The sequence below is a fragment of the Betta splendens genome, chromosome 17 (assembly GCF_900634795.4).
Source record: "Betta splendens chromosome 17, fBetSpl5.4, whole genome shotgun sequence".
NCBI classification, from domain to species: domain Eukaryota; kingdom Metazoa; phylum Chordata; class Actinopteri; order Anabantiformes; family Osphronemidae; genus Betta; species Betta splendens.
This window is the reverse complement of record NC_040897.2, coordinates 2,137,267-2,155,258: the sequence shown is the minus strand read 5'-3', so window position 1 is coordinate 2,155,258 and position 17,992 is coordinate 2,137,267. Positions and strand designations below refer to the sequence as shown.

The 17,992-nt window shown below is 46.6% G+C and overlaps 1 pseudogene and 3 gene segments (V, D, J or C); 2 read left to right on the top strand and 2 right to left on the bottom strand.

Annotated features, from left to right (window-relative positions):
* Positions 1-6,024: 6,024 nt before the first annotated feature.
* LOC114844107 (Ig kappa-b4 chain C region-like) lies at positions 6,025-7,787 on the bottom strand (annotated as a pseudogene).
* Positions 7,788-7,843: 56 nt separating this feature from the next.
* Positions 7,844-8,377, top strand: LOC129603321 (Ig kappa chain V region 3381-like). The segment is given in 2 exon segments: positions 7,844-7,945; positions 8,052-8,377. Coding segments are annotated over 2 exon segments (378 nt in total).
* A 4,952-nt stretch (positions 8,378-13,329) lies between these two features.
* Positions 13,330-13,884, bottom strand: LOC114844628 (Ig kappa-b4 chain C region-like). The segment is given in 2 exon segments: positions 13,330-13,744; positions 13,881-13,884. Coding segments are annotated over 2 exon segments (351 nt in total).
* Positions 13,885-14,576: 692 nt separating this feature from the next.
* LOC114845115 (immunoglobulin kappa variable 4-1-like) lies at positions 14,577-15,488 on the top strand. The segment is given in 2 exon segments: positions 14,577-14,968; positions 15,075-15,488. Coding segments are annotated over 2 exon segments (375 nt in total).
* Positions 15,489-17,992: the final 2,504 nt, after the last annotated feature.

Genomic DNA, 17,992 nt, shown 5'->3' with positions numbered 1-17,992 from the left:
CGTACCCCAGGCGAACGGCCGTGACTGTGGCGGGGTCGAGGCGGACGACGCCGAAGGAGGCAGCGCCATGCAACCAGCAGGAGGCGCCGAGGGCGAGGCCACCAGTCCGGCAGCAGAACCAGAGGTGAGGGCTGAACCAGAGACGAAGGCAGACGTGGAGACATGGCCGGAGCCGGGCCGCCAGGAACCGATGCAGGTGCGGCCGGAGCCGAGCCGCCAGGAACCGATGCAGGTGCGGCCGGAGCCGAGCCGCCAGGAACCGATGCAGGTGCGGCCGGAGCCGGGCCGCCAGGAGGTGCGCAGGGACTGCAGCTGGCGCGACCTCCTCCTGGAGGTGCGCAGGGACTGCAGCTGGCGCGACCTCCTCCTGGAGGTGCGCAGGGACTGCAGCTGGCGCGACCTCCTCCTGGAGGAGCGCAGGGACTGCAGCTGGCGCGACCTCCTCCTGGAGGAGCGCAGGGACTGCAGCTGGCGCGACCTCCTCCTGGAGGTGCGCAGGGACTGCAGCTAGCGCGACCTCCTCCTGGAGGTGCGCAGGGGACTGCAGCTGGCGCGACCTCCTCCTGGAGGAGCGCAGGGACTGCAGCTGGCGCGACCTCCTCCTGGAGGAGCGCAGGGACTGCAGCTGGCGCGACCTCCTCCTGGAGGTGCGCAGGGACTGCAGCTGGCGCGACCTCCTCCTGGAGGTGCGCAGGGACTGCAGCTGGAACTGCAGCCGGCGCCGCCTTCTCCTGGAGGTCGGCGGGGGCTGTGGCTCCGAGGGTGACAGGGACACGAACGGCATCTTTGCGGGAGCCGACAGGAACGGGAACAGGGACAGGAACGGCTGTACCCCGGCCGACAGGACCGGCCGCAACATGGCCGGCAGGAACAGGAACAGGGACCGGAATGGCCGCAACATGGCCGACAGGGACTGGGACTGGAACGGCCGCAACATGGCCGACAGGGACTGGGACTGGAACGGCCGCAACATGGCCGACAGGGACTGGGACTGGAACGGCCGCAACATGGCCGACAGGGACTGGGACTGGAACGGCCGCAACATGGCCGACAGGAACAGGAACGGCCGCAACATGGCCGACAGGAACAGGGACGGCCGCAACATGGCCGACAGGAACAGGAACGGCCGCAACATGGCCGACAGGAACAGGGACGACCTCAACCTGGCCGACAGGAACAGGAACGACCTCTACTTGGCCGACAATGCTGCTTTCTGGCTCCTCACTGGAGCCGGCGGCGCTGCTCTCTGGTTCCTCACTGGAGCCGGCAGCGACGCTCTCCGGCTCCTCCCTGGAGCCGGCAGCGACTGAGACGGCGTCTACTCTGGAGCCGGTTCGGCTGCTTGCAACCGCCGAGCTCGACGGAGCAGACGTCGGGCCTGATCGGGTGTGCATAGCACTTGTTCGACAGGTGGTGACTTCTGACTGGGACAAGACCTGCGCGTGGCTGGACTGGACTGGACTGGGACAGGACCCGACTGGGCTGGAACGTGGACTGGGCTTGACTGGGCTGGAACGTGGACTGGGCTCGACTGGACTGGAACGTGGACTGGGCTCGACTGGGCTGGAACGTGAGCTGGGCTCGACTGGACTGGGAACTGAGCTGGGCTCGACTGGACTGGGAACTGAGCTGGGCTCGACTGGACTGGGAACTGAGCTGGGCTCGGCTGGACTGGAGGCTGAACAGCGCGCGGCTGGACTGGAGGATGAACAGCGCGCGGCTGGACTGGAGGCTGAACAGCGCGCGGCTGGACTGGAGGCTGAACAGCGCGCGGCTGGACTGGAGGCTGAACAGCGCGCGGCTGGACTGGAGGCTGGACTGGAGGCTAAACAGCGCGCGGCTGGACTGGAGGCTGGACTGGAGGCTGAACAGCGCGCGGCTGGACTGGGACTTGAGCAGAACGCGGCTGAGCTGGAGACTGAACAGCTCGCGGCTGGGCTGGGACCTGAACCTGACTTGATTGGGGTGGAACCTGAACATGGCTCAGCTGGGCTAGCGCCTGAACGGAGCTCGACTGGACTGGGGCTAGAGCCTGAGCATGACAGGGCTGCACTGGAAACTGAGCGTGGCAGGAATGAACGGGAACCTGGACGTGACAAGGCTGAACTGGAACCTGAACTGGGCACGACTGGGCTGGAGCTGGAGCCTGAACAGAGCATGGCTGAACTGGGACTAGAGCCTGAGCGGCGTACAACTGGACTGGGGCTGGAGACTGAGCGTGGCTTGACTGACCTGACTGAGAGGTGGGACATGGTGTGGATGCTGGCTGCAGGCCTGGGAGTTGCAGGACATCACGCAGGACAGGTTCCCTCAGGACGAGAGCAGCTGCTTCCTCGAACAGTCTGTCCCTTGTGCTCTGGTCTGCTACTGAATCCGCCGTGTCCATCAGATGGGCGAAGAGGAACGCAACCGGGGGAGAACAGCGGAGGTGGATCTGCCGTGAGACGCCATCTGGGATGCCTGCTATAGACGGAACACAGTCAGTAGGGGAACCGCGGGAGTCTCCTGCCAACGAAGGGAGCTGCTCGGTCACCACGACCGAGGTCTCGGGGTCCCGGGCTCTGGAACCGCGCCCTCGCCGACGTCGTCCAGAGCGTCTGCGGCTGACCGTCGACTGAGGCGCTGAGAGCGGCGGGGACTGGGTTTCTGTTGCTGGGTCCGATTGGCAAACAGAGGCGGCGGCGTTTGGAGCTTGGGTAGGAGGCGCCGGAGCGGCGACAGAAACGGAGACGGGAATCGCCGAAGCCGCAACCGGGATAGCGGCATTGCCCGCCGGAGCGGTGACAGGAACGAGAACCGCCGGAGGAACGGCGGCGGGAGCAGCTGCGGCAGCACAGGCGGACGATGCGCGCAGAGCGCGTGCCAGACCCCTCTTCATCCGCCGGAGTCGGTCATAGAACGCCCGATACTCAAGCCACCACCATTCGTCCTCCAAAATCTCGAGTGCCAGCTTAACCAGACGGAGACGTGCATCATCGCTGGGCGTCTCCGCGTATTCGCTCGCCAGTCGCTGGAAATCCCTCGCGGACATCCTCCGGCAAACTCGGGGGAAAAAACTCCATCGCGCCGGTGCACGGTTATACACGGAGGCGCGTAGACAGCGGGAAAAAAAAGAAAAAGAAAAACCGTAACAGGTCTGGGTGCTGGCTGGGTCCAAGTCTGGCCAGATCGTTCTGTCAGGGCGTTGTAGATGCCGGATCCACATGCACAGCACAATACGAGGTTTCTGGTGTTAAAGAGTGTGGTTTATTCCAATATGCAGCGGTCCAGTTCAAGCAGGGTCATACACGGGAGATCAATCAGGTTAAACGGGATCAGGCAGAGGCGTAGTCAGGAGCAGGCACAGGTCATATACGAGAGGTGAGTACAATACCAAACGTCAGGCGTTGAATCGTGGTCAGGCAGGCAAACAAGGTCGGCAACATGCAGGACAGGTAATCACGGCAGACAAGACAGACGGGTAATAGGCAAGCTCAGAGTCAACGGTCGGAAACAGGATACACGCTATATGACAGGACTGGATAATGAAACAGAAAATGACGGTAACTCACATGCAACGATCTGGCAACTGGAGACTGTGAGAGGTGGAGACTATATACCGGTGTTGATTAAGTAACTGCTAACAGGTGTGCTGAATGATCCGGGGACTGAACTGAGAGACAGGAAGTATACAAAATAAAACAGGAAGTCCTTTCAGTGTAAAAGCGGATCTACAACCAGGACGTAACAACTGAACAGGAAGTATTACAAAATAAATCAGGAAACAACAAGGAACAAAAACCCAGATCGTGACAGTGGGGAGCTGTTGACCTCAACTGAGGATGTTATTCGACGGTGGAAGGAGTACTTTTGAACCCCTTCGACATGCCTTTTGTTGAGGAAGCAGGGGCAGCTGACTCAGAGGCGGACTCGCCCATCACCCAGGCTGAGGTCACCGAGGTAGTTAGTAAGCTCCTCTGTGGCAGAGCAGCGGGGGTGGATGAGATCCGTCCTGAGTAACTCAAGTCTCTGGATGTTGTGGGGCTGTCTTGGGTGTTTTGGGTCTCTTCATAAAAAGGGGGACAGGAGAGTGTGTTCCAACTATAGGGGGATCACACTTCTCAGCCTCCCTTGGAAAGGCTATGCCAGGGTACTGGAGAGGAGAATTCAGCCGATAGTCGAACCTCGGATACAGGAGGAACAATGTGGTTTTCGACCTGGTCGTGGAACGCTGGACCAGCTTTATACCCTCAGCAGGGTGCTTGAGGGTTTGTGGGAGTTTGCCCAACCAGTCTACATGTGTTTTGTGGATCTGGAGAAGGCATTCGACCGCGTCCCTCGTGACATCCTGTGGGGGGTGCTCCGGGAGTATGGAGTCCAGGCCTTTTTGCTAAGGGCTGTTCGGTCTCTGTACAACCAGCGCAGGAGCTTGGTTTGCATTGCCAGCAATAAGTCAGACCTGTTCCCGGTGCATGTTGGACTTCGACAGGGCTGCCCTTTGTCACCGGTTCTGTTCATTATTTTCATGGACAGAATTTCTAGGTGCAGCCAGGGGCCGGAGAGGGTCTGGTTTGGGGACGACAGGATAGCATCTCTGCTTTTTGCAGATGATGTTGTCCGGTTGGCTTCATCGGGCCAGGACCTTCAGCGTGCGCTGGTGCGGTCTGCAGCTGATTGTGAAGCGGCTGGGATGAGAATCAGTTCCTCCAAATCTAAGGCCATGGTTCTCAACCGGAAAAAAGTGGTTTGTTCTCTCCAGGTTGGAGGAGAGTTCCTGCCCCAATTGGAGGAGTTTAGGTATCTTGGGGTCTTGTTCACAAGTGAGGGAAGGAAGGAGCGTGAGTTTGACAGACGGATTGGTGTGGCAGCTGCAGTAATGCGGTCGGTGTATCGGTCCGTCGTGGTGAAGAGGGAGCTGAGCCGAAAGGCAAAGCTCTCAATTTACCGGTCAATCTACGTTTCTACCCTCACCTATGGTCATGAGCTTTGGGTCATGACCGAAAGGGCAAGGTCACGGATACAAGCGGCTGAAATGAGCTTCCTCTGCAGGGTGGCTGGGCGCTCCCTTAGAGATAAGGTGAGGAGCTCTGTCACCCGGGAGGAGCTCGGAGTAGAGTCGTTGCTCCTCCACATTGAGAGGGGCCAGTTGAGGTGGCTTGGACATCTGATTCGGATGCCTCCTGGACGCCTCCCTGGGGAGGTTTTCGGGGCATGTCCCACTGGTAGGAGGACCCGAGGAAGACCCAGGACTCGCTGGAGAGACTACGTCTCTCTGTGGCCTGGGAACGTCTTGGGGTCCCACCGGAAGAGCTGGAGGAAGTGTCCGGGGAGAAGGAACTATGGAACAAACTGCTGCCCCTGCGACCCGGCCCCGGATAAGCGGATGAAAATGGATGGATGGATGGAATTAAATGTGGTGGTTTTCCACAACTACCACCGAAAGCCTGCCACTTTCTGTCGAACCTGCATTCAGTGTATTAGGACATTTTCTTGTTGCAGCGATGATTGACCTGACACATGGCTCATTTTCCAGGGCCAGGTGTGGGAGGTGTTTTTTACTTTTATGTCTGTTTTTTTCCACAGTGAAACATACAACAATTTTACAGATGAAGTCGGCACTGGATGTTGATCATCTTTCTCCAAACTGGCTTTGTGTCACTGACTCTTCTCCTCTGGTTCATCTTTTAAAGGTTCATCAGGTCAAATCACTGTGACTCCGACTCCTGGAGCTTTGTCTGTTGCTCCAGAACAGATTGTTACTGTCAGATGTAAATCCAGTACAAGTATTGGTGATGACATTAACTGGTACCTTCAGAAACCTGGAGAAGCTCACAAACTCCTGAATTACTCCTGAAAACAGATTGTGGTACTGAATTTTCCTTAATCATCAGCAGAGTTCAGACGGTTGATGCAGGAGTTTATTACTGTCAACAGCAAAACAGCCTCCCACTCACACAGTAAAACAATATCGTACAAAAACCTCCTCAGCTGAAGAGGAACCTATCTGAACTAACACAAAAACACATTAAAATTTGACTGACACTAAAAGGTTTTTGAGATATTATTATTTCCTATTGTCATTATTATTATTTTTAGAGAGATAATTATGGAGATTAGTTTACAGTAGAGTGTGACATGCAGACAGACACAGAGCTGCTGCAGGAACAATCCATCTATCCATTTTGAACCGGATAAGACCGAGTCGCGGGGGCAGGAGTCTTAGCAAAGAGACTTCCCTCTCCCCGGACACTTCCTCCAGCTCTTCCAGTGGGACCCCAAGGCATTCCCCGGCCAGCTGAGAGACATAGACCTTCTAGAACATTTGACAGGTTTCACTTTGAAGTAATATTTTATTTTGTTTGATCAACAGCATAAAAACATCAACTTTATTTTATTTTATTACTTATTTTAGAAAACACAAAGGTTGTTGCTAAACAAACACTGAGAGCAAAAGCATAACCAGAACCAGAGAACAAATGAAACACAGTTCAGAACTGGGAGCACTGGTCTGTGCTCAGCGTCTCTCTGACTGGAGACTGGGAGCCCTGGGAGGCCTCACAGGTCACAGAGTTCACCTTGGTCCACTGGTCTGCAGGGATCCTCATGGTGCTGCTCCAGCTGTAGAGTCCGTCCTTCTCCAGAACCCCAGGGCTCCTGCTCTGGTCAGAGCTGCTGATGCTGCCGCTGCCGTCCAGCTTCCAGGACAGAGTCCAGTCTGAGGGGAAGCCCTTGTTGGCCAGACACGTGAGCGTGACCTTCTCCTGCTGCAGCTCCTCCCTGGAAGGGAGGCAGCACCGTCAGGGTGGGACGAGCATCACCTACAGTAGGAGACAGCAGTCAGCTTAGAGGACACAGAGCACTCAGCTGTCAATCAAACAGCAGAGACCTGGACACCTTCACTGTGAGAGTTGCTTTAGTCCTTTAAGGAGTTTCTGTCACATGTTAGTTCTGCTCCATCACTCACTGACTCACACATTGTTTCACTTCCCTTTAAGAAACGACTAATGTAAATCAGCTCAGAGACAAACATCACAAAGTTTGACCTGAAATATGTGAAACTACACAAGCAGAAAAGTGAAAACCTTTAATTACAGATTAGTTTTAAATATTGAATAGAAGTAATAAAAACATTCTCCTAATGTTTCTTATTTCAACTGAATTTGAATCCGTTGTAACTACAGTTACAATGAGAGGAAACAAAGTCAACGTGAAAAATATGTCAACAATCATTCATCAAAAAAAATGTTCTTTACTACAAGTTAATTAAACAACACACCAGGACAATAAGTGTTTACCACTCCCTAATTTGTTATAGAAAAACAAACTTTATGACCTGAATACATCTACAATATAAAATCACAGTTTATACGTTAGTATTAACTCATGAACTTACTTCCACTATCCAGTCTGGTTCCTCCACCGAACGTCCACCACAGTGAAACAAACTGGTTGAGTGGTCGTACAAAAACCTCAGACTGTAGAGACACAGCTCTGACTCTGACACAAACAAACTCTACACAGAATCAGTCAAACAATGTATGAATATATACATAATATTTTTATATTGCATTCATGTATTATACAGTACATGTACTGTATGTCTCTGAAAAAATTCTGAAAAATTGTCATGGATCTAAAATTTGTGCTATAGCTAAAGTAAAATTTACAAAAGTTGAGCCATTTCACATTCATAAAGAATCATTTCATAAAAATATTGACCACAAACATCTTGATGATGATATTGATCCAGTCCCTGTTGGAGTCAGTGGGAGCATTTCCATAGAGCCACTTTGCATCAGCAGCTCCATGCTCCAGTGCTCTAGGAGAGTTTATAGTCCTGAGAGCTGAACACTGGAGGACTGACAGCTGTCCTTCATCACAACACAAGACACAGAAATCCTCCTCATCAGCAACATGACTCTGATCTCCGTCCTCATCTGGACTCTCCTCTGCTGCTGCTTCACAGGTAAAGTCCAGAGAATCCAACTGGTCTCCTCTATCAACATGTGTCCCTCTGAAATGAAGCCACTGAACCATGATGCTGCTTTATGTTGTTGTCTCTGTGTCCTCAGAGTCCAGAGGTCAGGTCACAGTGACTCAGCCTGGAGCAGTGAGAACCACACTGGGAGGAAGAGTCACCATCAGCTGTAGAACCAGTCAGAGTGTTGCATGTAGCCCTAATTGTTTGTCCTGGTACCAACAGAAAAACAGAGAATCTCCTAAACTGCTCATTTACCGTGCTACTAGTCGACAGTCAGGGATTCCAGATCGTTTTTCAGGCAGTGGATCAAACTCTGACTTCACGCTGACCATCAGTGGAGTCCAGGCTGAAGATGCAGCAGATTATTACTGTCAGAGTCATCATTACATTAACAGCAAAGCTGTGTTCACACAGTGAAAAACCGTCGTACAAAAACCTCCTTATTCAAAGTAAATAGAAACTAAACTAACTGCTGCAGCTGGAAGCTACTGACACACACACACGCACACACACACACACACACACACACACACACACACACACACACACACACACACACACGCGCGCGCGCACGCACACACACACACACACACACACACAAACATGCGCACACACACACACACACACACACACACACACACAAACATGCGCACACACAACAAAAATTGGAAAACTCTCAGGCTAATTAATGAATGACTAGACTTTAAACACACAGCTCATAAATTACAGTTTTGGAAGATCTTTACATGTAGATGCAGCAACAAGCAAATCTAGAAAATAGTTTATGAAAAATTAAACTATTATCTTTTTATACTATAATCTTTTCTTAAGATTCGATGAACGATGTAGGTACTTGTAGTAGTACTGTAGTGTTTTTCAAGGACACTTTGAGAAGCTGCTAAATAAACTACTGACTCTGAAAATAGTAAACAATCTGATCTGAGCTTTAAATCACATTTGCCCAACATCAGCCTTCATGAAAACAGTAAATATAGAGTCGTCCAATTCCACATTTAGACATATCGTGTTCATTAAATTGAAGCAATACCTCATCTTGCTGATATTTCATCCATCTTCTACCACTTAATCCCATATGCAGGGTCGCGGGGGTGCTGGAGCCTGTCCCATCTATCTACGGGCGAGAGGCAGGTACACCCTGAACAGGTCACCAGTCCATCACAGGGCAACACACACAGACAGACAACCATTCACACACACACTCACACCTACAGCTAATTTAGAGAGAATGAACCTAATGCATGTTTTTGGACCGTGGGAGGAAGCCGGAGAACCCGGAGAGAACCCACATGAACTTGGGCAGAACATGCAAACTCCACACAGAAAGTCACCCGGTCTGCCCCAGGAATCGAACCCGGGACCTTGTGGGGCGACAGTGCTACTGACTGCACCAGTGCGCTGCCCTGGGACATTATGAAATAAATAAATATATATGAATAAACGAGAGACAAATGTGTAAACTGACCATGAAATCATGCAATATTCACACTTTTGTTTCAAGTTAAGCTCACAGTTTCTGCCTAATGCTTACACACTAAAAGCAAATTCTTAAACCAAAGCCGCCACACTTAAACGTCTTGTAGCACAATCTTAAACACAGTGTAACCGTAGCTTAAACACATTTTTTACACTTTGGTTTCAATTCTGTATCACACTTATTGCAGAACAGTACACACGTTGTCCTACTGTCATGTCTTTACCTGTTGTTGTAGTCATAGTTTCCATTTCCTGTTTTTTTTGTTAGTACTTCCGGTTCTGTTCATTCCGTTTGAAGTGCAGGCTTTACTTCCAGTCAAAGATTCAACAGCTGTTTGCAATAATCAATCATGACAAGGTATTTTACATCCAGTACCCACCTCACACCTCCACCAGATTGTCGCGAGTTACCTCCACTTTCCAGCGTTGTTCTGTTGTACATTCCAGTTACCGTTCCTGCCTGTTTCCTGACCTCGTCGTAGCCCAGTCCGTCTGTACCTTAGCCGAGCTATCCTGTTGCTGACTCTGCCTGTCTTGACCACCGCCTTTTGCCTGGGCCTTAACGGTACCGTGCAGCGTGAGTCTGTGCCTGTACTGTACCTGTGTTGGATTCCACTGTGAACATTAAAAGCTGTGCAACATAGCTGCTGGTCTCCATGTATGTGGGTCCACTTTGTCAAGACCCCTGAAATCTACACTAATAAAGTTACACTTATACTGTTAAGCTAGCTAAATAAAAAAATAAAAAACGTATGTTCCGATAATATAAATAATTTATTTATTATATTATTTATTTATTTAATATAATTTAATATAATGCATTGAAACATAGTATCATCATTTGTCCAAGAAAAGTAATAGTAAATAAGATAATTCATTGTTTTACAGTTTTTATAAGTCGCTTTGACCTGTTTTGCAAAACTAGGTTCCATTTATTTTCATCATCATTATTTCAGCAGAGCATCAGACACATTCTCATTAATTGACACATTTTCTCCTCCATTTTTCAAGACAGTTAACACTGACATCATTCAATCAGTCTAAACTCTATTGTTTTAGCTTTGGTGACCAAAGGAAAACCATCTGTTCCTAACAATTAGAAACCAGTAAGACCAGTATGAACTCACCATAGCACCTGTTTGACACTCCTCCACAAAAATCTTCAATTTTCTACCAGCTTTTAGGCCTTAAAAAGGTGCCAGGTCTGTGTTTCTTTTACCAGGATGGATGGAGGAGCTCTAAAGCAGAGACTGAGTATCAACAGTGGCTGTGTCTCATCCTCCAATAGATTTGACTGTATTTTAGTTTATATTTTCGGTAATATTTACAATATTTAGTCTTCTGCCATGAATGTCATGGATTCAGTAATTCAAAGAATTTCTTTATCTGGATCCAATTTTATGCATAAAAGGTCAAATTTACAACTGCAAAGACAACAAATAGCAACAGGCTCCAATGACGATCAATGAAGCACTGATTGACACTGAGATCAACGGTTTGTGTTTTGCTGTTCACTGTTATGACTGATTGGACGTTTCCATGTACTTGTTTGCAATTTTTATTGTTTAAAGGCAAAATGAGTTTTTGCTGCATATTTCCAGTGTTTTGACACAGTTACAGCCTTTAGCAAACAAAGCTTGTCAATATGACATTGATGCCGCTGTTTAGACTTGTGTGTGTGTGTGAACTGTTAAGAGAATGTGTTGTTTCACTAGACAGCTGCATTAAAGCGACCGATAAAAACTGTAAAAGCCTTCTTATTCAAGTAATTTTGACTTATGTGATGAAAGTAAATCTGGCAACCCTCAGTGAATGAACCCATCTAACATCTAAAATCAGTGCATTATTTTTGTTTTTAGTTGTAAAATTGTAATATGTAACAGGTGAAAGACAAAACTGTTTATTTTATAGGATTTATGGTACAGTATTATTCAAAGTCAGAACTTGTTAATCTTAAGTACATTAAGTGCATTTGTTCACTTTATCTAAGATGTTGTAGCAGTCCAGAGGCTTAGACCTGCCCTGAACCATGGGTAAAACGATGATTCCTGTTCTTAAGGTTATAGTTAAAGATAGGAGTTTAGGAGAGTTATAAGTTTGGTGGAATTGAATTAGTGAAGTGTTAATGTGTGTTGATAATGTGTTCTGTGTTGTTTTGTGAGCTGCACCATGAGGGAGAAGAGTACATGTGTAAATGACTCTCAGTGGACAGGGATGTAAATTATTGCCTTAAAATTAAATGTGGTGGTTTTCCACAACTATAACCGAAAGCCTGCCACTTTCTGTTGAACCAATCAGTGTATTAGGGCATTTTCTTGTTGCTGATGCTAGACCTGACACATGGCTCATTTTCCAGAACCAGGTGTGGGAGGTGTTTTTTACTTTTATGTCCCTTTTTTCCACAGTGAAACATACAATAATTTTACAGATAAAGTCAGTACTCAAGTGTGGCCCATTCCCCACATACTATAGACACTTCTAGAAAAGTGCCTGTGTGTTCCACAATTCATCATCTGTGACTGTGAGACTGTGGCAAGACTCACCAGGATGGTGAGTGATTGTTATGTACTCACTCACTTTGTATTATTTGTTATTTATTCAGCCGCTGCTTCCAGGGATTTCTGTTGTCATGTTTTCTTCCCAGATTCAGATTTTTTGTGCATGTTTTTGGTTGTGTCACATGTCTTTTATTATTTGCATATGTGTAAAAATGTTTTTTTATCAATATATCTGCCCCTTACAGCCACTTTCTAAATGCAGTGGAGGCGGTGGAAGTATATGATCAGCAACCATACACCCACATGACTCTCCTGCAGGCAGTGGAAGAGGCATGAGGAGACACTTAGGTGGATTCAACACACAAGGCGATATTTTCCCTGACGCCTGTGAAGACATCGCCTGTGATGTGGCTCTTTGCATCACACCTTCGTGGTGTGTGCACTGATCTCCCCAGCTGGTTTTTGGTTTGTTGATGTGCACGATTAACATCCATGCTTTTTATTTGCTTTCCTCATTATTTTTATTTTCTTTATTATTTCAATAAATCGCACAAAAGGACAACTCTCTCATCTGCCTCTTTATGGGAAATTTCCACCACAAAACCAAACTAAATAAAATGATGCACTGTGATGAATAAAAGAATAAAAGCAGCTTCTCACATCAGGGTCGGCGCCACTCGACACACTGCATAAAGAGACGCAGCAGGTTGTAGTGAAACTCAGCATTTGGATGAGACTGATGTTTAGTGTTTCATTTCCTTCAGGGATGTTGGTTCCTATGGCAACAGTCAGACATCACTACTGAACCATGACAACAGACAGGTTTCAGTACTAAAGATATAAAGTGAAACACACCACAGGAACAGTTTGTTCTTCTTTGTTAATGTTTCATAATTAAACTGATGGATGATGGTGGGGATCAGGATTGAAAACAGCATATGGTGAAAAACTCATTGGTTGTGGAATCTTCCTGTTCCCATACTCCCATCAGCTTCATAATGTTGTACCTGTTGGTAAATTTTAGCAACCACTGTTTCTGAGTTAATTTAAAAAATTCTTCCTGACACCAGTTCAAGTCTTGTCAAAAAGGAATATTTAACATCTATGTGTTTGTGTGGTTCCTTTAGAAGCAACTCAACCACTAAGTTAATTTAACAATTGTCTGAGACCAGTTTAACCAGTGAGATGTTGTCTTCATGTAGCAAAAAAGAACTAGGGCAAATATATGTAAATGTCTAGGAAAGAGACATTTAGAGAGTGGACTCTAAAACTTTCCAGGAGGGGGCCATATGACAGATTTTAATTTGAACGGATATGTTACTACGTGAGATCCAAAGCAGAGTCTTCATGAGCAGGAAAAGGTCAACTTTTTATTGTTTATTTCTGAAAAGGTAGAAACAAAGACTGAGAACAAAAGCAGAACCAGAGAACAAATGAAACACAGTTCAGAACTGGGAGCACTGGTCTGTGCTCAGCGTCTCTCTGACTGGAGACTGGGAGCCCTGGGAGGCCTCACAGGTCACAGAGTTCACCTTGGTCCACTGGTCTGCAGGGATCCTCATGGTGCTGCTCCAGCTGTAGAGTCCGTCCTTCTCCAGAACCCCAGGGCTCCTGCTCTGGTCAGAGCTGCTGATGCTGCCGCTGCCGTCCAGCTTCCAGGACAGAGTCCAGTCTGAGGGGAAGCCCTTGTTGGCCAGACACGTGAGCGTGACCTTCTCCTGCTGCAGCTCCTCCCTGGAGGGAGGCAGCACCGTCAGGGTGGGACGAGCATCACCTACAGTAGGAGACAGCAGTCAGCTTAGAGGACACAGAGCACTCAGCTGTCAATCAAACAGCAGAGACCTGGACACCTTCACTGTGAGAGTTGCTTTAGTCCTTTAAGGAGTTTCTGTCACATGTTAGTTCTGCTCCATCACTCACTGACTCACACATTGTTTCACTTCCCTTTAAGAAACGACTAATGTAAATCAGCTGAGACAAACATCACACAGTTTGACCTAAAATATGTCAAACTACACAAGGAAAAATGAAAACTTTTAACTACAGGTTTTAAACAGAAATAATCATGATATGCTAAAAATTCAGTCACTTATTTTCTACTGTTTTATCTTCAAAAGGATCACTGGTAAGAATTCTATTATATTCTAAAGTAATCAGATGATTTAAACTGAACTTCAGCATTACAACACAAACTCTTTAACACTTGAAACGACCACATTAATCCTTATTCTGCTCATGTTTGCTGGTTCAAACTGAATTTGAATCCATTATAACAACAGTTATAGTGAGAGGAAACAAAGTCAACGTGAGAAATATCTCAAGAATCGACAATCAATGATTTTTCTTTTCCACCAATTGAAAAATAACATTTTCAACATGTCAGGGCAGGTAATGTTTAGCTCTAAATTTACTACAAGATCAAGAGAAACAAATAAAGCCGAAACTCTGACCTGTGATTTAAACGCAAACTTTATGAGCTGACTACATCTTAAACAAATCCAAAATATAAATTCAAAGTTTATAGTTTAGTATTTACTCATGAACTTACTTCCAACATCGAGTCTGGTTCCTCCACCGAACGTCCACCACAGTGAAACAAACTGGTTGAGTGGTCGTACAAAAACCTCATACTGTAGAGACACAGCTCTGACTCCGACACAAACAAACTACACAATCAGACACAAACTGAGGACAATGGCTGTTACGTTACTATGTAATAAAGTTATATATGTATATGTATGTACTTTTTTGTCATTATGATCTTATTGATCACTGATAAACACCATCATTATTGATCCAGTCCCTGTTGGAGTCAGTGGGAGCATTTCCATAGAGCCACTTTGCATCAGCAGCTCCATGCTCCAGTGCTCTGGGAGAGTTTATAGTCCTGAGAGCTGAACACTGGAGGACTGACAGCTGTCCTTCATCACAACACAAGACACAGAAATCCTCCTCATCAGCAACATGACTCTGATCTCCGTCCTCATCTGGACTCTCCTCTGCTGCTGCTTCACAGGTAAAGTCCAGAGGATCCAACTGGTCTCCTCTATCAACATGTGTCCCTCTGAAATGAAGCCACTGAACCATGATGCTGCTTTATGTTGTTGTCTCTGTGTCCTCAGAGTCCAGAGGTCAGGTCACAGTGACTCAGCCTGGAGCAGTGAGAACCACACTGGGAGCAAGAGTCACCATCAGCTGTAGAACCAATCAGAATGTTCATGGCAATGTCCATTTAGCCTGGTACCAACAGAAAAATGGAGAACGCCCCAAATTGCTCTTTTATTATGTAAATAATAAGGTTTCAGGGATTCCAGATCGTTTTAAAGATGGTGGATCAAACTCTGACTTCACTCTGACCATCAGTGGAGTCCAGGCTGAAGATGCAGCAGTTTATTACTGTCAGAGTTTTCATGTTATCAGCAGTCAGTATGTGTTCACACAGTGAAAAACTGTCGTACAAAAACTTCCCTCAGTCAAATTGAACAGAAACTGAACTAACTGCTGCAGCTGGAAGCTACTGACACACACACACGCACACGCACACGCACACACACGCACACACACACACACACATTGACTTTTATGTAGTCGCTCTTTACACTGGCTCTAACCCAGGGGTGGGCAAACTTTTTGAGTCGCGAGCCACAATGAGTTCTAAAATTTGGCCGAGCCAAGAACAGATGGATGGAGTGTTACTGTATATAAATTTCATACAGGATTTGACCTATTAATGATGAATGGTTAATTTAATTATATTTCAGTTTAATAAACACAGCAGGAAAACTCAACATCAGTTTCAGTGGGAACAGTGTTGTTGATCTCCCTGTTTTTTCAGTGCATCAAAGTCTGGAGTAAGTTTTGTTGTGGCGATTCTCAGGATAGATCCGAGGTGTTCGTCAGTTATCCTGGATCTGTGACGGGCTTTGTTCATGTTCATAACACTAAATGTCTGCTCGCATACATAGGTCAAGCCAAACAAGGTTAGCATGTTCTCTGTAGGTTTGGAAAGATGGCTTCGTCCAGTGAAGCATAAAACTCGTTAAGTCTAAGAGTGTTGAACTTTTCTTTCAAGATGGCGTCAGACTGAAGATCTATCAGTTCCAATTGCACCTCATGTGGTACCGTTTCAGGGTCTTGTGAGAAGGGACAAGACACGAGCTGAAGTGACTTTTCAATGTTTTCAAAATCAGAGAACCAGCGACTGAATTCTCTGTGCAGGTCATCCAGTGATTTGCTGTATTTCTTTGCATATCGTGTTGCCTCTTTCTGAGTGTCAAGTGTGGCGAAATGAGTGAAGGATGCGTTTGCAACTTGTCTGGAGATTAAAACAAGCTTAGATTTGAACGCTGTAACAGGTTTGTACATGTCTTGCACAAACTGATCTTTCCCCTGCAGTTTCACATTCAGCTCATTCAAGTGTGAAAATACGTCTACAACAAACGCAAAATCACAAAGCCAGTTCTGGTCTCGTAGCTCAGGAAATTTCTCATTAAATTCTAAAAATGCGCCCATCTCGTTTTTCAGGTCCCACATGCGTTGACACACTTTGCCCAAACTTAACCACCGGATACGAGAGTGGTAAAGTAAGTCCTGATGATCCGGATCAATTTCCTCCAGGAACGTGATGAACTGACGATGCTGAAGTCCCCTTGCACGTATAAGGTTCACAAGTTTCACGACTGGATTCACAACATGGTTAAGCTGCAAAACAGACTTGCAAAGTAATTCCTGATGGATGATGCAGTGAAGGAAAATAACATCCTGTTCAGGGTTTTCCTCTTTTAATTTATCCTGGATTCGTTTCAGCAGCCCAACGTTTTTTCCTGTTAAATTTGGTGATCCATCCGTCGTGACATTGGCAAGTTTACTCCAAGGTAGTTTATGTTTCTCGATGGCAGCAGACACCTTGTCATATAAATCCTCTCCCCGTGTTGTTCCCTTTAGGGAATCCATGGTCAAAAACTCCTCCGTTTTCTCAAAGCTGTCGTTTATTCCTCGGATAAAAATTAGAAGATGCGCTGTGTCTTTGATATTATTACTTTCATCCAGTGCAAGTGAATATAACTGAAAGAACTCTGCCTTTTTGTTTAGCTAGGTAGCTATATGTTTATCAATTAGTTCCACACGGCGAGTCACAGTCCGACGCGACAAACTGATTTTTTCAAACTTTCCTTGACTTTCCGGACACAGAAAACCTGCAGTCTCCACCATGCAGTCTTTCAAAAACTCACCTTCGGAGAAAGGCTTGCTAGCTTCTGCTAATTTGAATGCCAGCAAAAAGCTTGGTAGTCAGGTACTGTAGTTGACTCCTAAAGCGCAGTTGGAAATGGAAAAATTTTGCTGGCTCAGTAAATTGGCTGCGAACCTCTCAGCCGTAGCTGCCCGTTCTTGCGCCGACAGCTTGCTGGCGTAATTGGCATGCTTCTTAGCAAAATGACGGCTAATATTGTACTCCTTAAAAACCGCAACACTTTCTTTGCATATCAAGCATACAGCCTTTGATCGGACTTCTTTGAAAAAATATTTTGTTGTCCATTCGGTGTTAAACACTCGGAACTCACTGACGACTTTTCTTTTCTTTGATAAACTCATGTTTGTTTTTAATAGGGGGAAAGCTTTACCGCGGGAACCGAGAAGGAGAGTGCTTCTTCTGGGAAAAGCTTAATCGCAAAGAAGAGGGGGCAAATGCTCAAGCGCGCCATCTATTGGGGAAATGTGGGCATTACAGGGGAAAGTAAATGAATAAGATTTGCCGGTAACGATATTATTAATTTTATATTTTGATATAACTGGGAGATGTTTGGCGGGCCGGGTTAAAAACACCAACGGGCCGTAGTATGCCCATGTCTGCTCTAACCTAAACTTAGAATAGAATAGAATAGAATAGAATAGAATAGAATAGAATAGAATAGAATAGCTGTATTGACATTGCACAAAAAAAATAAAAATGCAATCATTTTGGTGTCTAAAATAAAATGGTAATAAAAAAAATACTAGCTACAAAGATAAAAACATATACTTAAGTTACACACATCCATGA